The following is a 27,053-nucleotide window of genomic DNA, read 5'->3' as shown; positions in this document are numbered from 1 at the left end:
AGAAATAAATAAAATAACATAGAGTAATAAAGTAAACTTCAAAACATACAAACACATAAGGGACAATACAAACAAATGCTGAGACAAACAGATGCTGAAACAAACAGATGACTGAGATTAGTAAAAAAAACATTTAATAAAACAACTAGATAAACACTAATAAGATCAAAAATAATAATAACACACAATGTAAAAAATGAATATAATGATAAAAGAAATGATAGGTCCCATGTGCACTCCACTAGCTGGACTGTCCGTATTCTGAAGCCAGGGCACGTTGGTATGAATGGCTCCCGATAGCATTAACACAGTTCCCTTTTAAATCACTCCAAGCCCTGTAATATTTCCTCCACTTTATTGGGAAAAGGTAGCAGGGTACAGATGCTTGTGGATGGTGTGTATTGGTGATTATTAGTTAGGAACCGGTAAAAAGAGATGGCCTCACCAAGGGTTATAAACAGAGAAAGGTTCTTTACTCACTGTCTCCAGGGTTGAAAAGGAAGTGAGGTGCGGTGTGGGCAAAGGAAAAGTCTAGGGGCAGACCATGTCTGAACAAACAGGAGGGGGGGCAGACTAGCCCATTCTGGTGAGGATCTCAGAGACTGCTGTAGCAGCTCACTGATGTCATGCTCGCAGGCAAGGAGTGCAACATTGTTGCAAGCCACGCAGGCACAGTATGTGTCTGCAGACTCCATGCAGCTGGGAATAAAATCTGACAGGCAGAAACTGCAAAGGAGAGAGGGGGGTGAGTCAGAAATGTGGCTCTTGTTCCATAACACTCCCCGTCTGGTATCTGTAGATACCACTATATGGCAAGCTATGTGGAACATATGTGCAATACATACAACATAACAATATACTGCAAAGGTCCATATTTCCATAGCAATGTGATACCGGCTGGTACCACTGGCATCAAAGTCCTTTGGCCAGGCTTTCCAGTAAGGGAAGCCGGGTGGGTGCGCAGCTCTTGGTTAGCTTGACGCACCACAATGTCTCTTAAAAGTCCACGGCACTGGTAACCAGTTTTTCCCCATCACAGTCCGATTTGGGCATTAGAAGGATAGTCTCTGTAATGGGTCTTAGGAAGGTTTTTAGCATTATAGAATCCAAGATACGCCTAACCACTCCGATCATGCGCTCCCATGCTCCGCCCATGTGAGAGGAGTGAGGAGGGTTGAATGTCCACGTGCACTCTTGGTCGCGCAGGTATCTTTGGATACTATTGTCTCTATTGTCCTTAGTGTTTATTTGTAATTCCTTGCATGCTCCAACGAAATTGGTGCCACAATCGGAGCGTATTTGTTTAACTGGTCCTCTGATTGCAAAGAACCTTCTGAGGGCATTTATGAAGCTTGAAGCATCCATAGATTCTATAACCTCGATGTGTATAGCTCGTGTACTCATGCAGGTGAAGAGTACCGCCCATCGTTTGCTGTTTGCTAGCCCGCCTCTAGTTCTACGTGAGATGACCATCCAGGGCCCAAATACATCGAGTCCTACATAGGTAAAGGGGGGTTCTGTGTTAAGTCTGTCGACAGGTAGATCCGCCATCCTTTGGTCTTGGCTTTTGCCTCTCAGCATTCGGCACCTAACACATTTGTGGAGATTACTGGCCACGCACCTTTTCATGCCAACGACCCAAATGCCCGCCGCCCTAATGGCGCCTTCGGTGAAGTGTCGTCCCTGATGCATGACTTGTTCGTGGTAGTGACGCACCAACAAAGTGGCGATGTGATGCCGGCCAGGGATGATGAGAGGGTTGCTTTCCTCCCTGCTCAGTTGGGACTTATTGAGGCGGCCTCCTACTCTCATGAGGCCGTCGTTGTCGATGAAGGGATTCAACTTCCAAAGTGGACTGTTTTTGTTAACACTCTTCTTTCCGCGAATGCAATTGATCTCTTCCGCATATGTTTCCCTTTGAACATGACTGAGAACAGTTTCCTTAGCCTTTGTAATTTCCTCTACGGTGCGCAGCTCTTTGCAGATGTGCCAGCCGTGGCAACCGGTAGTTTTACCGTCTGGTGTCTGGCGGAAGGAGGAGGCTATATGCCCGAGATGGGCTACTGTTCGCAGAAGGGCCGTCCACTTTGAGAAGCGTTGGAATCGATGTGATCCGAATGCGTTTTTGTGCGATACATTGGTGAGTACCACGGATACTTGTAGGGGCCTTATCTCCGTATCCTTTTCGGGATCCACGAGTTCAAAATCGTCAACTGGGGTTGGTAGCGTTTCCGCAGGCTGCGCAAGAAACATTGGTCCTGTGAGCCACGACGTATTCTGCAGTTGAGATGCGGGTACTGATCTGGTGGCGTGATCTGCGGGATTTTGCTCTGTGGGCACGTGGCGCCATTGTTCTGGTTGGGTTGACTTCCTGATTCTTTCTACACGGTTAGCTACGTATACGTAGAATCTCCTTTTCTTATTGTAGATGTATCCCAGTACCACCTTGCTATCTGTGTAGAGTTTGACGGCATCTGGTTTGCTGTCCATCTCATTCTCGATAAGCTCCGCCAGTTCTACTGCTAGCACTGCACCACACAGCTCGAGTCTGGGTATAGTATGGTCAGGTTGTGGCGCCAGCTTAGCTTTGCCAAGGATGAACCTGATGTGGCAACTTCCATACACGTCCGTGGTTTTTAGGTAGGCCACCGCTGCTATAGCTTTGGTGGAGGCATCTGAGAACACGCAAAGCTCTTTGCTGTGTGCGGCGGTGAGAGATATAGGTGAATAGGGGCGTGGGATTTGAAGTTGCTCGAGGGCCTTCAGGGAGTGTTTCCACGTTTCCCACTCTTTCCGTTTTTCTGGAGGTAGTGGGGTGTCCCATTCCTGTTTTTCGAAGGACATTTCTCTGAGGAGGGACTTCCCTTGTATAGTGACAGGAGCCACGAATCCTAGCGGGTCGTAGAGACTGTTAACGGTGGACAGGACTCCGCGACGTGTGAAGGGTTTTTCTTCGATGGCTACCTGGAACGTAAAGGTGTCTGTTTTAAGATTCCAGCTTATCCCCAGGCTCCGCTGTATGGGAGGCGTGTCGGTCCCCAGATCCAAATTCTTGAGATCTGGTGCTTGATCATCTGCGTGAAACGCCTTCATCACTGTGGCACTGTTGGAAGCTATTTTGTGCAACCTTAGGTTGGCCTTCGCTAACATCTTTTGTGTCCTCTTGAGTAGATCTACGGCTTCTTCTTCGGTGGGAACTGATTTTAATCCGTCGTCCACATAGAAGTCTCTTTCGACGAAGCTCCTGGCGTCTTTCCCGAACTCTGCTTCTCCGTCTTGGGCCGTTCTTCTGAGGCCGTAGGCTGCCACTGCAGGTGATGGGCTGTTCCCGAAGACATGTACTTTCATGCGGTACTCCGTGATTTCTTTTTCTACGTCGTCATCTTGGTACCACAGGAATCTTAGGTAGTTACGGTTGTCTTCTCGCACAAGGAAGCAGTGGAACATCTGTTGAATGTCTGCGGTTATGGCGATAGGTTCCTTGCGGAAGCGGATCAGCACTCCCAGAAGAATGTTCGTCAGATCCGGCCCGGTGAGGAGAACATCGTTTAGGGAGACTCCCTGATGCTGAGCGCTGGAGTCGAATACCACTCGGATTTGGCCAGGTTTCTGGGGGTGGTAGACGCCAAACGACGGGAGGTACCAGCATTCTTCGCCTTCTTTCATTGGGGGCGCCGACTCTGCATGGCCACTGTGGAAGATTTTTTGCATGAAGGCCACAAAGTGTTCCTTGGTCTCCGGTTTCCTTTGTAGGTTACGGCGGAGCGAAGCGAGCCTAGACATAGCATGGTCTCTGTTGTTTGGGAGGCGTCTTCTTGGCGAGCGGAAAGGTAGTGGGTCCACCCAACTGCCCAATTCGTCCTTGAAGAGCTCCTTATCCATTAACCTCAAGAATTCTTTGTCTTCCATTGATGGCGCCTGTTTGTCGTCGTCCTTTGTTGTCTGGAACACTGTACTCCCTAGGTCATTGGGGTATTTTCTTGCCACAGGCGCATCTCCGTAGTTCCTTTTGGTCTCGAGCTTCTCGTGGACCTGAAAGTGGTTCGGACAAGGTTTGAAGTGGGATATACGACCGTTCTCCAACAAGTTCGTCTGTAGGGCGCCTACGTTGTCGGGTCCTCGTATCCTGTCTATGCATACTTCTCCAACTACCACCCATCCTAGATCGAGCCTTTGGGCGCTTGGGCCGTTGTGGTCCCCATTTCGCTGTTCGCGGATCTTGTGTGCTCTCATGATGTCTCTGCCAAGTAGCAGCAGGATCTGGGCATCTTCGTCTAGTGGTGGGATATGATCGGCAATGGTTTTTAGATGGGGATGGTGTCGCGCCACGTCTGGCGTGGGGATCTCAGTCCTATCTTCCGCCATGTGATTGCACTCGATGAGTGTGGGAAGGGGCATGCTCACTTTGCCGTCTATTGAGCATATGGTGTAGCCATTCACTCTTCTCCCTGTAGTCTCCATTCGCCCTGCGCACGTTCTGAGAGTGTAAGGAGAAGTACTGTCTTGTATGCCGAACATATCGAAGAATTCTGACCTGACCAGCGATCGGTTGCTCTGGTCGTCGATGATTGCATACATCCGTTTGGCTCTTTGGGGTTGTCCCTCTGGGTGCACTGCTACCAGACATATTTTAGAGCAAGATCTACCGTCGTCTCCTTCTCCGCATACTTCTGTGCATTTGGATGCTACTGACGTCGGGGGGGTGTGTCTCCCACTTCTTCCTCCCCGCCCTGCTTTGTCGGAGGGTTAGGGGCTTTGCTTGCTTTGGGCTTCATAGCTTCCGGGTGTAGAGCGGCTATGTGCCTGTCGCTATCGCACTCTGTGCATTTCATAGCTTCTTTGCAGTCCTTGAATAAATGAGTTGTGGAAGCACAACATTTGAAACAGGCTCCCCATTCCCTGAGTAGGTTCTTTCGCTCCTCTATGGGTTTCATCCTGAATCCGAAGCACTTGTTAAGTGGATGCGGCTTTTTGTGGATAGGGCATTCTTTGTTAAGGTCCCTTGGTTTTTTGTCCCTGTCGGCCGTCTGGCTGGGACTCGCGTGGGTCGTAGGGGGCACGTCCGTCCTGTGGACCGAGATGGGTGTTCTGGAGTCCTTGCACCTTGCTGTTGACCTTTCGTTCCTCGGGTGGCTGGCGCTGGATGTGGTTTGCGCCCCTAAGATGAAGCTGGGGTCGTTTCTTGTCTTTGCCGCTTCGCAGATGAAGCTCACGAAGAATGAGAATGGGGGGAAGACAACCTGCTTCTCCCTTTTGTATTTGGAACCTTGTGAAAGCCACCTTTCTTGGAGGTTGAAGGGTAGCTTCTCCAGGATGGGTCTCACTCCACGAGCTGAATCTAGGGCGTTGAGACCTATTAAGGAATGGTCTTTCCTTGCGGACTCCAGTTCTTGCAGCAGGTCTCCAAGATCTCGTAACTTCGAGTAGTCTTTACTCGTGATCTTGGGGAAGCTCTCGATTCTTTTGAAGAGTGAATCCTCGACTGCTTCAGGGCTGCCATAGGTCTCTTCTAGCCTTTCCCACACTAGGTCCAGACCTACTTGGGGTTGATGTGCGTTTGCCGTCCGAAGTCTCTGCGCTTGCTCCCTGGATACGTTCCCCAAGAACTTAACTAACAGGTTGAGCTCTTCCCTTGCTGAGAAGTCCAAGCTGTCGATTGCGTCTTTGAACGTGAACTTCCACGTCCTGTAGTTCTCAGGGCGGTCGTCGAAGCTGATGAGTCCTGCGTGCACCAAGTCGCGCCGGATCATGTACTTGGCTATGTCTGTCAGACCTGAGACGTCGGCGCGTTTGCCCCGTTCTGAGGTAGTTGCTGGGACGGTCCGTGCGGTCGCCTCTTCCTTGGCGTGGACGCGTGATGGCTGCTGGCCAGTGTGAGGGGCTGTTTTCTCCCACGTGGGTGTACCTGGATTACGAGCCTGTTGTGGTGCATCCGTGTGCGCTCTGGCGTGTGGATCACTGTTGCGGCTGTGGCTATCCCAGGCAGCGTATGCCACTGACAGAGCAGCGTCTTCTCCTCGTGGTCCTAGCGAGTCTTCGTTGTCTGTGGTGTCGCTCCCTCCGTGTTGAGATGGTGCGCTGGTGTTTACACTGAAGAGGCTCCTTACGTAGTCTTCAGTGCGTTGGGCTGGATCCTCTGAAGCTATCCGTCTGTACGGTAGCTCCCCGCCGTCCTGTCTCGCAGCTGCTTCTAGGACTTCGGCTTGGGCTATGGCGGCGGCGGCTTCCTTCTCTTGATTAAGTGCCTCTAGATCCGCGTCCAATTCGGCCTTTTTACGCGCCGCGGCAGCGGCGGCATTTGCAGCGGCGGCGGTAGCATTGGCGGCGGTGGCATTAGCAGCGGCATTGGCAGCGGCGGCAGTGGCAGCGGCGGCAGTGGCAGCGGCGGCGGCATTCTGCTCCTCCTCTTCTATGCGCGCTCTTTCTGCCCTTACGGCTGCCTCTCTCCGACCATATTCGGCCCTGGCACGTGCGGCCTCTGCTGTGGCTCGCGCCTTGGTAGCGCTCGCGCTTGCGCTAGACGCGTGAGATTGCACTGATCTTGCTGACCTTGATGAGTGTCTGGATATGCTTGAGCGCTGCGATGCAGTTTCCAGCAAAAGGTCTTTTCTCTGGTCTTCGGCCTCAGTAATAGTGGTCTGCACGAAGCCGTCACGCTCCAGGTCAGTTGCCTCCTGCTGGTCGCGTTCGCTGAGGCTTTCCTCTGTGTTAATTCTTTTTAGGTAGGCGAGATATGTTTGTGACAGCATTTGGTAACGTTTGTGACTTGACCTCAATTGGGCTATAGCTTGCCTAATTTGTTTCTCCTGATCACTAGTGCTTGCAACGTTACATATTTCACGACCAGTGTCCTCCCAGGCCTTCTCTAACCTTTCGCGGTGTGCTTCAATGTCATTCTCATATTTTTCGCGGGCCTTTTGTGTCAGTGTGACTGTCCGTTTAGGCCTTGCGCCTGCCTGCGCCTGTTGCAGATGCGCAGCGGTCTCTGTGTCTGAGAGATCGCTTTCCTGCGTGATGTCTGGTGAGGCTCTGAGTTCTGCCATGCTGTAGGTGTGTGTAGGCCTTTGCCAGTGCGTGTGGCGTGCGGTCTTTTACCTTGTCAGCGATGGGCGTCTGTCTCAGATGATGCCGAGCGGTGTCCTGCAGCGTGCAGCGTTGGGGTAGCTGTACTTGCAGATGTCCGTTGGCTCCTCACTGTGGGGCTGAGCAGCGGGTGGACTCAGACAGAGAAAAAGGCAATTAGGTATTGTGAGAGAAGCACTGTTAGTTGCAAGGCTGTGTGCAGTTTGCTGTATAAAGCTTGCTGCCCTGTCTGGCAGAGTGAAGCTGCTGCTTGTCCTGGGGTGCAGAGACTATTCTGTATAGCATAGAGTCTTTGAGTAGTAGCTGCTGTGTGATTCCTTTGTGTAGTATTAGCAAAGTAAGGCTGCTCACTGTCTTTGCATAAAGCTGTGGTAGTTTGCTGTGTAGAGGCTTGTGGCTCTGTGTAGCAACGTGCTTGTGCAATGTGGTGAGAGACTGCTGTTTATTTATTTGCTACGTAAGCTGCTCGCTTGTATCTTTAGCATAAAGGCTGTGGGTAGCAGCTCCTCTGTGTGTATTTCCCAAGGCACACGGTCCTCTTTTTACTATTCTGAAGCCAGGGCACGTTGGTATGAATGGCTCCCGATAGCATTAACACAGTTCCCTTTTAAATCACTCCAAGCCCTGTAATATTTCCTCCACTTTATTGGGAAAAGGTAGCAGGGTACAGATGCTTGTGGATGGTGTGTATTGGTGATTATTAGTTAGGAACCGGTAAAAAGAGATGGCCTCACCAAGGGTTATAAACAGAGAAAGGTTCTTTACTCACTGTCTCCAGGGTTGAAAAGGAAGTGAGGTGCGGTGTGGGCAAAGGAAAAGTCTAGGGGCAGACCATGTCTGAACAAACAGGAGGGGGGGCAGACTAGCCCATTCTGGTGAGGATCTCAGAGACTGCTGTAGCAGCTCACTGATGTCATGCTCGCAGGCAAGGAGTGCAACATTGTTGCAAGCCACGCAGGCACAGTATGTGTCTGCAGACTCCATGCAGCTGGGAATAAAATCTGACAGGCAGAAACTGCAAAGGAGAGAGGGGGGTGAGTCAGAAATGTGGCTCTTGTTCCATAACAGTCCGCTTACCAGAAACATGATGGTAAAAGGCGGTGGATAATTCAGAGAGTATTCCCTCTCGCAGTATTCCTGTCAGCTCCAAGGCATCTCGTGATGGTCAGCGTTGGTCTCCGGGGGGGGCACTCCCAACCTTCTGAGCAGCAGACCTCTGCAAAGCAGCCGCACCGGGCTCCGTCTCACAGGACGCCCGCACATGCGCAGTAGTAGCCCTGGATCCAAGGTAGCAGATTCGTCAGGGACTTGCGCAGCGGAGTAGTGTAGATCGCAGCAACAGATTCGCCAAAGAAAATGCAATATCGATGGAGATAGCGACAGGAAGTGTGGTAAACACTATGGGACAGCGGAGCACAAATGGGACCACCCTACGCGTTTCGGAAGTCGTGGCTTCCTTCCTCGGGGGTAGAAAAGTAGTACCTCAGTCTCTATGCATCCATATATATATAGTCCCGATTTAAAGGTACAGTTTGTTGATAAAGAATTGGACATGCGCAAATGCATCATTCTTGGACCGGATGTCTCAGCAACAATAAACATTATAAAACAGACAATGCATACACACAAAAAATCATATTAATAAATTAAATAAACAAACAAACATGAATTAAATCATGAATAATGCAAGAATAATACAAAAACATATGTTTGATCAGTAAACGTAGTCCAATACCCATTATTAACCCTTTTGTATCTCTTTATCTATACTTATTGCTCTAATATAGTCTTTATAGAAAACTATGGTGATGAATGTCACCAGCATTAATATTCGACATAATCGAAGCATCATAGTGTATGCCAATAAACAGGGAATGAGTAAGGCAAGGAAAATCCAAGATGGACAATGTGCAAATAAGAAATAAACCTCAGATTGCAATTAACCACAAACTGCCACAACAATATGGCCAAGGGAACAAAGACAAAAATAGCACCCAACACAAATCTGGATGTCCAGTGTCCAGTACATAGCGGTCCTATCCATCAATAGAACAATGTGCAAAAGGTGATAGAAAAAATTGTAATATTACACATTTATACATATATATATATATATATTTGCTATGACCTTTTTTCTTATGTAAGAGTGTCACGACAGTGGTGTCCGGTTGTAAGCACATTATTTTCTATCACCTTTTGCACATTGTTCTATTGATGGATAGGACCGCCATGTACTGGATACTGGACATCCAGATTTGTGTTGGGTGATTGATCGCCTGCATGAGGAGTACCCAAGTGGATTCACCCTCCATCTGGTTGCATATATCCTTTTATTTAGTGTGTCTTAGTGCTAAGCTCCAGGGATATAACATCACTTCCATTCATATCCAGGTGCAGGCCTAATGGCAGTTGGGAGTATCAGGCCTGGGGGGGGGGGGGTGTAAAATGGGTCACATGTAGTATGGTGTGATGCCTGTCAATCCTCTAAACCTGCCCAGTTTTGGGGCAGGGTTACTAACCCCTCCCCTGGTATATAAGATGCGTCCTACCCAAATTTAGGAGAGTTCCAGTATGTAGCCTGCTCCTCAGGGAGTTGGGGGGTGTTCTCTCTTGCCCCATCAGGGGGTAAGGGGTTGTGACTAGCCTCATGGGCCTCAAGCACTTGGGGGGGCCTAGTTAGGAAGAATGACCATGCAAGATGTGAGGGAAGTGTTCCATGACTGCAGTGTGTGTAAAGTACCTCTCTTGCAAGAGAAGGAAGGATCAGGTCTGGCCTGACAATAAATGGTGAACTGTTCCTTGCCTGCGTGTGAATTACTGGAAGGGGTTCCTGTAAGGACTACTCCCTGCCTCTAGCAGATCCCAGCAGGATGGAGGTGCTGTACCAACGAACCCAAAAGCCTGTCCTGTTGCTGCTCCCACTACCATCTGCGGAGATGCAGGCCTCCTGGAAGACCACAGATGAGCTACCCAGCACTACAACCATACCATGTAGCAACAGATCTCCGTGCAAGGGGGAAGGGGGGGGGAGTGTTACACTTATAATAGGTTTTTTTTATCCACTTTAACATATAAAAATATGCCACCTCTTCTATTTGCTTGATCCTTCTGAAAAAGGGAATAACCCTCTAGATTAACTGCCCAGTCATGTGTTTCATCCCACCATGTTTCAGTAATTTCTATGATATCATACTGCTCCCTTGCAGCTATTAAATCCAGCTCACCCATTTTATCTGTCAGGCTTCTTGCATTAAGAAGCATGCATTTAAGGTTTTTACATTTTCAGTCTGTACTGTTATCTTATCAGCTCCTGCCTTTCTACTCCAATTTGATTTAGTCTTTAGAAGTTTTCTAGTATTATCTGTATTTAATATAGATGTCTCCCTGCTTGTCAAACTCCTACTTTCCCCCATTCTACCTCCATAACCCCTTGCTATTTTCCCCATCTACATCTATTCTATTTAGTTTGTTATCTGTTTCTTGGCCCACCCCCCTCCAATCCCTGGATCCTTAGGACCTGCCCGTGTATCTTCTAATTCTAATAATGACCCAGATCACTGGCTAGGGACAGTTTCCTATTAGTGAAACAGGGAGGGGTTGGAGACCGCACTACCAAATTGATGCTAAACCACGCTGAGTATAATAAGAGGGGTGTTGAGGAAGGTAGGAACAGAACACATAAAGAGAAAGAATCCTCTAGCGAGCACTCTTCCTCCAATAATAGAAAATAATAAATTGTTTATTCAATAATGAGAGGAAAAAGAGGTTAAAACCTGTTAGGTGCTGAGTAGTGCTACCATGGAACTGTATCTAGAGTCATAGGTACAGTGACACGTGCCTATTGTAATTATGTATGACCGGGTACTTGTGGTAATATACTGTGTGTATATGGTAGCTCCCAGGGATAATAACATACCCCACCAAAAGAACTCCCCTTCAATGTAGTGGGAAGGAGTGCTAAATCGTACTAGGTGAACTGATAACACCATTAAGTAGTTCCCAAATATGTACAGCCCTGTAGTATGGGGGTGAACCCACTGTGTTATTGTAAGCTCAGAATATCCACACAACCCTATGGCAGAGCCCCCACTAGATGAATATGAATAGGGGGGTTGATAATGGGTTAAGGGCAAGGGACAGGCAGATAAGCCTGGAAACAGGGGGCAAAACAAAAATGGCAAAGGGACACTAGGGTAGGTAGAGACATGTAACCCCAGCTACCCTGCAGCATGAGGTGCTAGCTCACAGATAAATTGCAAGCCACGTTGTGGTAAAGCCCCACAGGCATAGGTTAGCATTACCTCACGCTGTGTGCCCAGGAGGTAACTGCACATACACTGATGGCCAGTTCACTATCCCTAGCTAATGGCTGCCTCCTAGGGCCCACAACTTAGTTTAGCTAGCCCTCTGTGCCCTGTAACCATAATGGAGGTGTGTACCATAAAATATCCGGGAACTCAGAAGCCGCAGCCTAGCGCTGCGGTCGCACCTATGACGTCACACGTGTTGTGTCATCAAAACTCGACGCGCGTTTCGTCTCCATAGAGACTTCGTCAGTTTACAGTTTCCTATTAGTAAGATTAACACTGAGTTCAGATAGACAGAATGATGTAGCGTTATGAGGTGATTCATTAAGGGGCAAATCAGCTCTGTCTGCATTGTCACACACACCAGCATCTATTCTCAAGAGTAAAATAATATGTCAGATTAATTGTTGGTCTTGTTAGGTCTAATTCAGGAATCAATTGACAATAGGTTTAAAAGTGCAGCCTCATTGGTGAAGTCACCTAATGACAGTAATGTTTAATTGCTTAAAGGGTCAATGCCATGTAGGACAAAAGTGACCTAATAATCGTGACATGTTTAATTGGTTGGGTTAGTTCCTTGTGGGGCCAAAGTGACCTAATGACAATGACATCATAACAATAAGAACAGTTCCCAGCACTCAATAAGGTAAAGGTCTAAAGATAAGCCAAAAGAGAATTTAATGTGAGCACACAAGAACAACAAATGTAGCTCACAATTTAATGCTGTAGTGATGTCTCTGCTGCAGGCTAGGAAGAGCGTGTTGCATATGGCTTATACCAAGCTAGATCCTTGTTGGTATTTGAACTGATCTGTGTGAACTTATCTGCACCATAGTGCTTACACTTGTTCTGGCATTGTTAGTTTAGACTGATTTTCTGGATCTCTGTGGGAGCCTCGACTGTATACTCACCTGTATTACAGTATTAGATTCAGTGTACCTGCTTCCATTTGTACCGTACTCGTTGTGACGATAGCTTATCACAGGGTATAATTTACACAAATAACTGGGTTTGAACTGAACGAGGCTTAGATATAATAAAGTATTTATTCCTTTGGATAGGTGAACACACGAAATAATACAGTAACAGACAAGAAGTACACTTACTTTGGGGATGGGGGATGAGAAGTATGTAGCATAGCAATTCTCTTGCAATCAGGTAACAATTCAGATGATATCAGAAGACAAAGGATAAAGGGTGGACAACAGTTTATAAACCTTTTGTACCCTATCCTTAACATTAAGTACAGGTGATTGGTCTTCAATTACCTCTAGCCACTCATTAACGTGGGAACACATTTTGATACATGCCCCCCTGCTAGCTGGTACATGCGCAGTAGAACTCTGGGGTCTCATTTCTGTAGCCCCTCATCTGCATCAGGAATGCCAGCTAGTCTACTAATTTGGATTTCTGGCAGGATATTCTGTGTTGTAAGGTGTTAAATGGGACACTTAGAGACTGCTCTGGTTTGAGTAATCTCCGCCCTCATGCAAACAGTGAAGGTGACAAAATCCTTTGAACAATACTTAAGTCCTAGACATTGGGTTGCCTCTCTGGCCATATGCTACCCTGGTATGCAAAGGAATTTCCTCTGGGTTTTATCCCTGCTTTGGGACACAGTATGAAGGATAAAACACAAACATATTAAAATATCCGGTTCCGTTGGGTCCAGCAGGTCCAAACTTCCCAGTTCTCAATGCCGGAACTGGGACACCCTATGGTCCAATTTGCGACTTGCTACGACCTTCGGAACCGGAGTTACACAAATACACCTTAAACCGTTTCCTATTTTAATACAAAAAACTCCGCTGTAAATTAAATCACGGTTTTTCACTAAATCCCCATTGAAAACAACGGGCTCCGCCGCCGTAGACTTTCAATGGCAAACCGCCGACGTTGGCGGCTATGGGAATCCGCCGCCATAGACTTTCAACGGGGCGATGCCGCCGTTGAAGTCAATGGGGGTTTTCCGCCATAGCCGGTCAATGGAGATTGGCCGCCATTGGAGTCTATGGGAAAAGTCCCGAACTTTCAAGGGGGTCCATACTCCGTCGGGTTGGTCCAAGAGGGTCAAGGATGGTTCTGCAGTGATGCCGGAGCAGTGACTACAGATACCCCAAACGCTGATCCTCTGGACCCTCCGGAACCGGAGCTATGGATTCCCAAATTTCAGCTTTTGACACTTAGCCGTTTTCCTGAGTCGTTTCTGCCGCCGCTATTGGAACCTGTGGCGCGATCCGCTCTTCTCGGTTCGACCCTTATCGGGGGTCCAGGATACGGGGACCCGATTGTAGTCGAGTGGGGGGAGGTCTAGGAACTAGGGGCAAAAAGAATTTTATTTCTATGTGCTCTAGAACTGTTTATTCCCACGCCACTTGTCGTTGAACTTGACTGTTAAGTGATCAAAGCTCTCTTATTGAAAATTTATCCGCTTTGCGGTTTAGCGGTTTGGACGGCAGCCAACTCGTTCCTGGAAAGCTCTTTCGAGGATTCTCCATTAAAGTCTATGGGCCCATTGACTTACAATGTGAAACCTCCGCTCCTCCTCTCGGACGCCATCTGCTGGTCTTCACAGGAAACAGGACCCAAACAGCAAGATTCGCCATTGAAACACATGGAGCCCCAATGGCGGCCTATGGGAGCCTGCAAAATGGTGCCTGAAAAGGCGGGAAAATTACACAAAGGGTAATAATCACTAAACAACTTTTAACCCTTGTGCTCCCGGATGGATCCTAGTGTGTGTGTGATGCAGACACTGATTAAACCAGATATTACAATAAAGCATGGGAACAGGGGAATGCACATTTACATGTCATAACAAGGGTTAAATCACATTTCTGGACCTCAGCCCAGTTAACCCCTTGTCTCCCTGGTGAGGTCAGGGGATAGTCAAATGGGGTGTAACCCCTTTAATCCCGGGCCACCCCCTTTCTCCCTCTACACTGGTTATGCTTGGGCTTATCCCCACATTCAAACCTTTTTGTTGGTTGCATTAGCCCACTATTTGTGTTTTTAGGAGGCTATAATTTAGGGTGAGGGAAATACCTTTGATCCCACAGATCATTGGCAATGGGTCGGAAGAAAGGGTTCACCCCCTGAAATGTTGCCCCCCTCATTTGCCTAAATTCCTGTTATGTCCCACCCCTCCCCACTCTCTCCTTCCCTATCTGTTTTTCCTTTTCCCTCCCTTCCTTTACGTCCTCCTGTTACCTTGAGATTTCCCCATAGGTGTCTTCTTTTTTCACCTGCAGTAATTGCTTCTTGTTGTGCAATTACTTTGCATCAGTATCTGTGTGTATCTGCTGTTCGTGTGTGCTCACATTACATTCTCTTTTGTCCTATCATTATTAGACCATTACCTTTTTTAAGTGCTGGGAACTGTTCTTATTGTTATTATTACTTTGGAGGGGTTAGGGTCCCCCCCCCCCCACCCCCACTGTTCCCTCTGCACCACATTTTCATCACACTATTATCCTGTTTAAAATGTATAGAGTGCTGTCTACTCTATATATCTAATGACAATGACATGTTTAATTGGTAAAGTTAAGCGATCAATACATATTTGAAAAAGGGGCACTCACACTTCCAGGATATTGCTATGGATACGTGCTCTCCCTTGAGTTCAAGAAGAATATAGCTTAATAAATAGAAGAGGACAACACTCCAGTTGTCTTGGTACAATTAAAGAATATATTTATTTTTAAACAAGGATTAACGTTTCGGTCCTAAATGGACCTTTCCGAAACAGAGTACCGTCCTATTCTGTTTCTTCACCTACAGGTACAGTATAATGGGTTAAAGGGCAAGTCCTACTGTATGTACTGTAGGACCCAAGTGACCTATTGACAGTGATCTGGGTAAAATGTATGTGATTGAGGCAGATACAATGGGTTAAAGGGCGAGTCCTACTGTATGTACTGTAGGACCCAAGTGACCTATTGACAGTGATCTGGGTAAAATGTATGTGATTGAGGCAGATTTTGTTTAAAACAGTATATATATATATATGTTTTACTTTTAATGTAAATTCTTTAGAGAGATTGTATGATCTTTACTTAATCTATTTTATCATAATAATTTGCAAATTTTCGTACTGTACATACAGATAGATTGTTAAAACAGACTTTTATTTTACTAGTATTGTTTCAATGAATTACGCTGCAATGAGCCACATATATATTTCTTTTTAGGAACAAAAATGCGTTTTTGAAGGAATCAGATTGAAAAAAATGTAGAATTAAAAAAATATAGGGGATTTAAAACTAACAAATATTGCACAATTTAAAAAAGATGTGCAAACAAAAAGGATAAGGTAAGTGCTAGAAAATCACACGTAATAGTGCATAGTGGCAAATTGATAGATAATAAATATAAGGTATTATTGTAGAAGACCCTATACTTTCCATATATTAATGGACAATGCTCCTTGGGAAAAAAAGACCATTCCATAGTCCAAATATAGAAATGTACAAAAGGTACCATTTAAAAAGAAGAAAACATTAGGTAAAAATCACACCATTTAAAAAAATCAAAGGTCTGAAAAATTAAATAAAAAAACAAGTAGAATTGTAAAAGTAATCACAACACTGTAAAGAAAACCTTGTGGTATACAAACAATTGGGATTGAAACTGGAAGAAAGACATTAAGAAAAGATAGCAATGAAGTCAAACAAATAATGGAATTAAAAAAATAGTGTAAGGTAAAAAAAGTATTGGAAAAAAGAATACAATGTAAACAATGATACAATACACACATGGAAACCATTAGCAAATATATCATATTTGTAAATGAAATAATATAGTAATTAAAAACTATCGAGGGATAAAAAAATAATGTAACTTTATGGAGACTTGAAATGGAAATAAAGGTGATTTTATAAAAGAAATCAAAGTAGTGATTATAACGAGCTATAAAGTCATCCTCTCCCTGCCATTGGGTGGTATCCCTGTCAATCCATGGTTAAGGCAACCGTGTTAAGACGGAAACCCCTCCTATTTTCTGGTTTGGCAGGCTGTTTGAGGGGCCAGTTATAGGCACTGGTGCTGAGATTGCAGGACGATGCGACCCAAGGCAGGGTGAGGTGTAATAGTTATTCCGCAAACCTACAGCAATACAAAGTATTCATGGAGCAGAAGAGACTTGCCCATTAGTCAGCATCCCTGTCACTCAGGCTCAATGGAACCCAAGGTGTTGAAGAGAAGCGGACCGCGCATGTTATTGGCTGATCATGCCGGCTGTGGGCGGGGTCCATGGGGGGAGAAGTGGTGCTGAGGTTAGAGCGGTCAGGGAATCAGATGCCGGGAAGTAGCTGAGGGGAGTGAGGGCTTAGGGCGGGTGGGACAGTGAGGGAGAGGGCTCTGTGAGGAGGTGACAGAGGGGACATAGTTATCTGTCAATAGGGGTAGGGAAAGGGTTTCTGTGAGGAGATGGCAGCTAGATAGAGGACTGTGTGCAGAAGTGACAACGTGAGAGTTATCTATGAAGAGGTGACGGGAGGGGTCTCAGTGGGTAGCTGACAAGGGAGAGAGGGGTGGCTCTTAGGAGGTGACAAGGGAGAGAGGTGTGGCTCTTATGAGGTGACAAGGGAGAGAGGGGTGGCTCTTAGGAGGTGACAAGGGAGAGAGGGGTGGCTGTGACAAGGGACAGAGGAGTATTTTGTGAGGTGGTAACACACATGACAGATGTCTGTGAGGAAGTGATACGTGGTAACAGGTGGCAGAGGGGTGTGAGTAGGTGACATGGGGACATACAGTAGATGTCCATGAGGAGGCGACAGGTGACATAACTGTCTGTGAGGAGGTGACAGAGGGAATGCATGGGCAGGAGCAGGATGATCCGGTGGCTCCCCAGATGCCCACCACCAGCAGATTCCAGGTGGCCCTTGTCCGGGAGGGGTTGAGTCCCCGTGTCCTGGCTGCTTGCAGAGCAGAGTCCAGGGGCCGCTTCCGAGTGAACTTTGTGCAGAGCATGGAAAGTGTCCTGAGTGGAGAGAGTGGGGGCTACACCCCGAGTGAAGGCAGCCTGGGACTGGGGGCCACATGCAGCTTTGGGCACAACACCATGGATGCCGTGCCACGTATAGATCACTACAGGAACACTGTGCCCGCTGGCGGGGGCAAGGGAGGACGGCCAAGCCTGGCAGAGCTGCACGATGAGGCGGACAAGGTGAGGAAGGGCATGCACTCTTATCTCACACTCACATGTGCAATGCACCCTTATCCCACACACACACTATGCACTCTGATCTAACACACATGCTATGCACTCTGATCTCACTAACGTGCTACACACTTATCTTTCACAAAATACTCTGATTTTAACACTTTGCACTCTTATCTCACACACATGTGCTACCCATTCTTATCTTACTCACATATCTTACGCACTGTCCTCTCACAAAATACTCTGCTTTGACACTTACATGGGCAACACACACTCATCTCACATAGACATGTTACACCCACTATGATCATACACTCACATGTGGAACACACAGATCTCACACTGTCATATAGAGTATACTAATTTCCCACACACATATACTGTACAATGAACTGTTATCTCACACTCACATGTGCAACACACGCTGATCTCACACTCACATGTGCAACAACACACTCTGATCTCACACTCACATGTGCAACAAAACACTCTGATCACACTACACACTACCAACGCATATCTTACACTTACTAATGCTAGTTACTCTATTATCACACAACCTGTGCGACACATTGTTATATCACACTCACACGTGCTACGCATTCTTGAGTCACACATACTTATGTTGCCTACCCTTACATTACACTCACATGTTCAACAAATTAGTATATCATAAATGCACCTGTGCAACCCAGTCTTATCTCACACTCATGCGCCACTCACTCTGATCCCACACTCACTTGTACACTGCACTCTTATATCACAAACATACCTGTGCAAAATACTCTGATTTCACAGCTATTTGTGCAATGCACATATACACAAATACACAACAAACTTTAACATTCACATATACAGCACATTCTTATCTCTCACACTCACATGTGTTACCCACTCTGACCTCACACTCACATACAGTGCACTATCATCTCGGCTGTGCTTATAGTGCCGGCGACAGCGACCCGACGTCACACCAAATACATTGCCGCCGTCGCGTGCGCTTATAGTAAGCGCGGCGCAACGGAGCGACGGCTTGGTCGCGATCGCTGGAAGTCATCTCAATTTGATTTTTCCAGCGATCACAGCCTGACATCACCGTCACTATAAGCGTGGCCTTACATGTTTAACACACTCCTTTCTCACACTCACATGTGCAACACACTGCTGTCATACTCACATGTGCAACACACTGTTACATCACACATTCACATGCTACCAACTCTTCTCACACTCACACGTGCTAAACACTTACGTCATACTTACATCTGCAGCCTACTCTTACCTTACACTCATATGTGCCACAAACTGTTATATCACAAACTCACCTGTGCACCACACAATCACACTTATCAGTCCAACATACTCTTATCTAGCAAACTTGTGCAGCCCACCCTTATATCACACCTATCTATATAACGCACAAGATCACACATCTGCTTGTGCAATTAATTCTTATCTCATACCTTCCTTTGCCCTGCACACGTACCTATCACTATCAATGTAAATGCAGTTACTGAGGGAATGATACACTTCCCTTGTGTCAATTTGTGCAGAAATGGGGCAGTAGTGGCTCTGTAGTTAATTAATAGTTACCTATTCTGAAGGGAATGTACCTGGGGCTGGATTATATTCACGAAGAAAATAAAGCAGAAATAAATGGTCAGCCCTGAGTGTTAGTGTTGGTTCTAACTGCGCTCTGAGAATGACTGATGCCTCAGGTGCCTAACTCATATCATACCAACGCGCGTCAGGAAGTTTCAGAGTGGACGCTGCCATTTCTATTTGCTGGCCCCTTAAAGTCAGCACCTGATGCTCTTTAACGTGCGTGTGTGTGTATGTATATTGCATATGTATATTGCATGTCATTTCCCAGAATCCCTTGCTGCAGTGGAAGCACTGTATGCTGGTTGATAATGGTGCAAGGCAGAGTTGCAGACCTGTCTAAGACAGCGGTGTGCAAACTTTGGGAGTCGCGAGACTGACTGCGGGGGGCGCAGGGTTTACAAAGGCCCAGCGCGCTTCCCTAAGGCACTTAAATTAAGTGCCAGGGTAGCGGCGAAGGCCTCTGTAAACCTCACTTACCTTGGCTCCGGCGGCTTCTTTGATGCGTCGCCAAGGCAACACCGCAAGGTCATGTGATGACGCCGAAGTAAGGGGGGGGGCGTGGAGAGAATGAAACTGCTGGCAGGAGGACGCATGGAAAAAAGTTTGCGCACCCCTGGTCTAAGACATGCAAATGGGCATACAGTAATATTTCCATTTGCTATATGCTTTACTGTGGAGGGTTTTTGTCACTTTTTTTACCCACCATAACTTAACTAAGTGTGGTGAAACCTATCCCTGCTTCATTTGGCAAAGCCAGTATAACCAACCCCACACTGAGACCCAAAAGGTAGAAACAGCTGTCTGTGGGTAGGTTTGCTGGCTATGCATCTTAACCCAGGTTGTGCTGAAAAGCTGTGCAATGCAGCAACTATAAGCTGATAGGGATCCATGTCAAAATGGATTTGTAGCAAAAGGTGGCATTGTGTGCTCATTTGCATGTCATTTCCCAGAATCCCTTGCTGCATTGGAAGCACTGTATGCTGGGCGTTAATGGTGAAAGGTAGGGGAGCAGACCTGTCTAAGACATGCAAATGAGCACACAGTAATATTTCCATTTGCTATATGCTTATATACATACATAAAGTCAAAATCTCTGCACCTTCATTAGTTAGTGCCCTATACGGCAGTTTCTGTGCTACTGTAGAAGAAATTGTTAGACAAAATAAATGAGTACAAAGGTAATCATAATGTCAGGAACTGAAAAGGGTAAGTCTTCCAATAAATTCCATCTATTTTGATTCGACTGTGCTAATTCTCTCTATTTCTAAATACATTTAACCATCAATAAGGTAATTATACGAAGAGATGCAACCAACACGGTAATAATAATTCTTTAATTGTCCTCCAGGACTTCATTTCCTGCTAACACCATCAAACTGAGGTTTCAGAAAATGCAGATAATGTGTTTTCAGTAAATTTGAGGTTATGACCTCACTTTAAAGTCAGTTGATTGTGGCTTCAGAATATTATTGCTATATAATTGTGCTGTAAATAATTCATACCACAGCTGGAACAAACAAAAACACGTTCCATCAAATGTATAGTTCATTTGATCAAAATGACCTAATGACAGTGACATGTTTTTTTAATTATATTTCTTTATTGGCTGGGAGCATGGTTTGAAGATACAAAAAAAACAACAATTTGGGGTATAAATCAAAATTTCAGTTGAGGTATCAATGTTCGACAGAGAAATCTTGATACCCATCAATTGACCTGAGACAATAATAACTGTGGGTCACACTGTCTAGTTCAAATGGCACGACTTACGCAATGAGAATAAAATGGCACACCTTTCCCTATGAGAATAGAATGGCCCACCGTTCTCAATGAGAATAGAATGGCACACCTTTCCCAATGAGAATAGAATGGCACACCTTTCCCAATGAGAATAGAATGGCCCACCTTTCTCAATGAGAATAGAATGGCACACCTTTCCCAATGAGAATAGAATGGCACACCTTTCCCAATGAGAATAGAATGGCCCACCTTTCTCAATGAGAATAGAATGGCACACCTTTCCCAATGAGAATAGAATGGCACACCTTTTACAATGAGAATAGAATGGCACACCTTTCCCTATGAGAATAGAATGGCACATCTTTCCCAATGAGAATAGAATGGCACACCTTTCCCTATGAGAATAGAATGGCACACCTTTCCCTATGAGAATAGAATGGCACACCTTTCCCAATGAGAATAGAATGGCACACCTTTCTCAATGAGAATAGAATGGCACACCTTTCCCAATGAGAATAGAATGGCACACCTTTTACAATGAGAATAGAATGGCACACCTTTCCCTATGAGAATAGAATGGCACATCTTTCCCAATGAGAATAGAATGGCACATCTTTCCCAATGAGAATAGAATGGCACACCTTTCACAATGAGAATAGAATGGCACACCTTTCCCAATGAGAATAGAATGGCACACCTTTCCCAATGAGAATAGAATGGCACACCTTTCCCAATGAGAATAGAATGGCACACCTTTCCCAATGAGAATAGAATGGCACACCTTTCTCAATGAGAATAGAATGGCACACCTTTCCCAATGAGAATAGAATGGCACACCTTTTACAATGAGAATAGAATGGCACACCTTTCCCAATGAGAATAGAATGGCACACCTTTTACAATGAGAATAGAATGGCACACCTTTCCCTATGAGAATAGAATGGCACATCTTTCCCAATGAGAATAGAATGGCACACCTTTCACAATGAGAATAGAATGGCTCACCTTTCCCAATGAGAATAGAATGGCACACCTTTCACAATGAGAATAGAATGGCACACCTTTCCCAATGAGAATAGAATGGCACACCTTTCCCAATGAGAATAAAATAGTACACCTTTCCCAATGAGAATAGCAACCCCTCTTTTCTTGCTGTTATAATATGAGAAAAAGCATAATTGGACCCATATCCCTGTTTCATTCTTTTTATTATCCATCTGTATCAGCTGAGTCTCCTGCAAGAATGCTATACCTGTACATAACCTTTTCAGGTGAGTAAGTATCTGTATTGGTTTCACTGGAGAGTTGACACTGTACCACCTAAGTTCCAGCAGGTTGTATTAATCATCCTATCTCATATTAAAGGATACATCGCAGTTGGAACATTTCTTTGCTCGGTCTATATAGAAAGAAGAGGTAAGATAATAGAAAACAAAAAAGGGGGGTGGGGGGAGAGAAGGAAGGAAGGGGAAAGGGTGACAAAAAAAATTAAGGCAACCGTTGTCATACAGGTAATTAACAAAACAGCTTGCAGTCCTAACATGGCAGCCCAAACTTTGTTAACTGCCTAAGGACCTGGGATTCTCTCCTTCTCCCAACCTAACAATTTTTCAAGAGAACATGTCTCAAATACTCTACTTAACATTACTATCAATTTTCATATCATGAATATACTTCCTTTTCCTAAGGATACTACGGAGGATACATCAGAGAACATTGGGGTTACTTTTAACCACCGAGAGACAACATTACAGTCCAATAAGAAATGAGGACACAAGATATAGTTATCTCAAGAGTTCGCATGTTCCCCCATTGAGCAAATGGGTGAAAACTCTCTCCTTTTCTTGCTGAGATCTGCAGAAAAGTAAAGAAAAGGAAGAATTTGTTCCCTTTGAAGGAGCGTTCCCCAATTTTTCTGTAGACTATCAACATTCCCACCTTGTCCTGAAAATCCAGGACTTTGATCAGGATCGTTCTGGTGTAAGCAGGCTTGGAAAGGTTGTGCCTTTCTGGGCTTAGTCTATGGGCTTTCTCAATTTTAAGTGGAATTAGCTGATCATCTTTACAAATCTGCGGAGTTCTTCTGAAGCAAAGGCAAGTAGGTCTGTTGTCTTGACTTCTTCAGAAATATCTACAATTCTTATATTATTTCTTCTGGACCCGTTTTCCAGGTCATCTATCTTATTCATATTATGAAGGAGTTAAAATTGGAGTTGAATTTGAGGTGAAGTATAAAAGAGGAACTGAATTTTGCACTTCGTCAAAAACTCTTCAACTGTGAGAACTTGGCTTTCTAAATGCTCTGACAATGTTTACACATCTAAAAACTAACTTTCTAAACTGCTGTTTAATCTTCAGTGCTACACTGCCCTCCCAGACCTGATTTATACAGCTGCTCTTTCAACTCCTACTCATCATATCCTCTAATACATGGGAACTCTCTTCTCATACCTTTCTCTCCCTGCATCTCATTATGCCTTCTCGACTTCTTTTTCTGTTTGCTGTTTCCTCACTCCTTTGTAAACTTTTCTATTCTCTCCAACTTCCACACTCTTCCTTCTATCCACACTTCTTCATCTCTCCTTCCCTCCACCTATGCTTGTGCCCATACACGTCACCACTATTTACACACCTCATTCCCAACAACGTACAGTATACACCGCTCAATAAAAAGCACACCCACAAATCCTCTTCTCACCTCCTCTCTCTCTCTCCTCCTCCTTCTTGCTGCTGGGGATCTTTCTCCTAATCCTGGACCCAGCCATATACACAACTGCTCTCGTCCATGCATCCTTGTCTCTTCCTCCCTCCCTGCTAAGGTTGTTAACCCATCTAACTTAATACCTATTCCTTAATATCATAGTCTCCCTTCCTTTTCTCTTCCCTTCTCCTCTGACCAACAAGGCTCTGGTTGTACATGATGTCTTCTGCTCTCACTCTCTTCACCTCTTTGCTCCAACAGAAACCTGGCAATCACAACATGAATGAAGGGGGGCTGCTGTCTCCTATGGTTGTCTCCCTTTCTCACCCACATGCCCAGGGTGGAGGGGTAGGTCTTCATCTGTCTCTTCATTTGAGGTTCATGCTGACCAGTTTTTCTACCCTTTTTCTCTACGTGGGGCAGTCATCTACAGACCGCCGGCCTCTACAGCCTTTACCTCCTCCTTTCTCACTGGCTTTGAATCCTGACTTTCCTTCTTTCTCTCCTCTAACTCTGCTATACTTTTACTGTCGGACTTCAACTGACATATTGATGATCCTTCCGTCTCCTGGGCATCTTGCCTTCTCTCATTAACCTCCTTCTTTGGTCTCCAATTCCAGCACCCACAAGGATGTTCACTATCGTTACTAAAAACTGTTCCGTTTCTGATTTCTCTGTCTCCCCCTTTCAGCTCTCTGAGCCTCACCTCCTATCATTCAACACCACTCATTCCCCCCCTCCTACCTGTTCTACTCGCTACTCAAAGGACTTTCGCTCCATTGACCTCTGCTCTGGCATTTACCCTGAATGCTAACCTCTCTTCCCTCTCTCCTTCCTCTGAACCTGACAATCTTACAAACTCTTATAACTCTATTCTCTCCTCATATATAGGCCCCTTCTCGGGTCCGGCACACACGTTCCGTTAACCCACGACCTTAGCTAAATTCACAAACACGCTTCCTTCGCACCTGCACTCGCTTCCCTGAAAGCCTTTAGATCACACTCTGGCTGATTTTCTGCACTATAAATTTCTCCTCTCTTATTTTAACTCTGCTCTCTCTAAGGCCAAACAACACTATTTTTCCCCACTCATCTACACTCACAAATCAAATCCACAACATATTTTCACTGTATTTTACTCCCTCCTCCAACATCTCATCCTTCCTTTACTTCCCCTCACACCTTTGCCGACTACTTAACGGCAAGGTGGATGCTATCCACAAGGAGAGTCCTTCTGTACCCTCCCCGACCTTTCTGCTTCTACCTAAATCTTCTTCTTCCACTTTTGAATCCTTTTTCTCCTGTTAGAGAGTTGGAAGTTTCTACACTGATTTTCTCTTTTCCCTCTACCACATGCCCTCTCGATCCTATCCCCTCACACCTTATCAGAACTCTTGCTACTGTCTTAGTGCCCACTCTCATCCACATCTTCAATTCCTCCCTGTCCTGATTTCCCCCTCCTTTAAGCATGCAGTGGTCACACCTATGCTCAAAACACCCTAGACCCTAGGGCCTTACTAACTACTGACCTGTATCCCTCCTGCCTCTTGCCTCCAAAGTGCTAGAACGTCTCGTGATTTCCTGTATGATCAAATTTCTTCATTCCCATGCCCTCCTGGACTCTTTACAATCTGGGTTTCATACAGCTTAGTCTACAGAGATGGTGCTCACTAAATTAGCCAATGATCTACATGAAGCCTAATTCCAAAGTATTTCTTCCCTATTAATCCGGCTTGATCTCTCTGCTGCCTTTGATACTGTCAATCACCCTCTTCTCCTGCATATTCTAAACTCCCTTGGTATTCGCAACAAAGCTCTATCCTGGTTCCCATCTTACATCTCTCATCGCACATTTTCAGTCTCTGTTGCCAACATGTCTTTGCCCCGAGATAGGCGATACAACCCTCAAAAATGAAGCTTCTGATCCTGAAGCAGGATTGGACTGGATAGAGTACGGTTGGATCAGGAGCTCACAAGCCAAGAGCTCATATTGTAGACACGCCTCCTGGAAGTCCGACAGTGACATGTTTAATGGGTTGAAGGGTTAGTCTCATGTAGGAGCAAAGTGGCATATTGAGTGATGTTTAATGGCTTAAATACCCTTTAATCCATTATCCCTTGCATGCCCTACGTGGGACTGACCCTTTAACCATGTTCCTGTCATTATGTTACTTTAGTCCTACACAGGACTGACCTGTTATTATTTTAACAACCTAATGACATGACAGTGGCTCTTATGATGTACCAGGTACGTTATAGGCACATCCTTGTTTTTCTAGGGGGAGCGGCCAGCCGGATCGAAACGGAAGTGGAGCCTCTTCCACTTCCGTCATCTGGGCTTACTAGTGGTCAGGTGATCACTTGTGAAGTGATCACATATCTGGAAGTGTTGGAGGTCTGGTGCTGCTGGACCACTGGCCTTGTAAAGATTAACCCATTAAACTTGTTAATGTCATTAAGTCACTATTGTCCTAGATGGGACTGAACCTTTTACTATTAAACATGTCACTGCCCTTTTGTCACTTTAAGTCTGTAAAGTGCCAATCCTGGACTGCATGACTCATTGGTCATATTTGCTTCTGGCTGTACTGATCCATATAACCACCCTGGGGAGTGCTAATTGCCTCTCTAGATGGTTAATGAAGGAAGCTTTACGTGTAAACAAATCCGGCGGCATCATCCCAGGAGTACTCGTTCTTCCTGGAAAACGCAGAGAGGCAGATGTGCAGCAAAGGGCGTATCTTGGACATTGTCTGCATGTGTATTATCATGTGGATTTAACCCCTTCACGGCCAGAGACGGTGATAAGCTCAGTAGTTCTGAAAAAATACATCACATAATATAACTTTGTTGATTAAACAGTACCAGTACTTTTTATAAAGCTACTTTTAAGGAGCAGTTTGACACAGTGGGTCAATTGTAATCAGCTTCCTTATATAGACTCAATCCCCCTTCTCATTTGTATCTTGTGTAAATTAATATGTAACTTCTTTTTTCGGGAACAATGGACTCCAGTATATCAACTACTTCTGTTTATATGTTTGCCCCTGTGTCGTTTGTACTGCTCTTGGGATGAATAGTTATTTTGAAAGATCCTCGTATTGACCGTGAATATATATGTATATACTGTAGTTATTATACCCCTTTAAAACAACTATTTTCTAATGTAAACAAATCTAATTTAACTAGCCTCTCTTCATAAGTCTGATTTTTCCACCCCCTATATTAATGTCGAGGCTCTTCTCTGTACTTTTTCTCGTTCCATAATGTCTTTTTTATGGAGTAGTCCCAAAACTATACTCCATATTCAAGTTGTGGTCTTACTAATGCTTTATACAGTGGCATCATTATGCTTACTTCGAGGGGCTCGCTGGCAAATTTTAGCCCGGGGGGCAAGCCCAACCAACTCGCCCAGGAACCAGGCGTCCCACACACTGTACACAGATACACGCTA

General features: G+C 45.5%; 1 protein-coding gene across 2 annotated transcripts in view; it reads left to right on the top strand.

The window, feature by feature from the left end:
• The window catches only part of LOC142501593 (solute carrier family 12 member 2-like), a 155,114-nt gene that overhangs the window by 17,555 nt on the left and 110,506 nt on the right, over positions 1-27,053 (top strand). Inside the window, exon 2 of one of the 2 annotated variants that reach the window (XM_075611663.1) lies at positions 13,835-14,075. Coding sequence is in view for 1 of the 2 variants with exons in the window: in XM_075611662.1 (XP_075467777.1) it covers positions 17,203-17,556 (354 nt within the window). In the remaining variant the exon portion in view is untranslated. Of the gene's footprint in view, positions 1-13,834; positions 14,076-16,783; positions 17,557-27,053 lie in introns of those variants that run through there. The other variant, XM_075611662.1, reaches the window with a different exon arrangement.

This window comes from Ascaphus truei, chromosome 8 (genome assembly GCF_040206685.1).
Source record: "Ascaphus truei isolate aAscTru1 chromosome 8, aAscTru1.hap1, whole genome shotgun sequence".
In the NCBI taxonomy this organism is placed as follows: Eukaryota; Metazoa; Chordata; class Amphibia; order Anura; family Ascaphidae; genus Ascaphus; species Ascaphus truei.
This window is presented reverse-complemented; position numbering and strand designations above follow the sequence as displayed.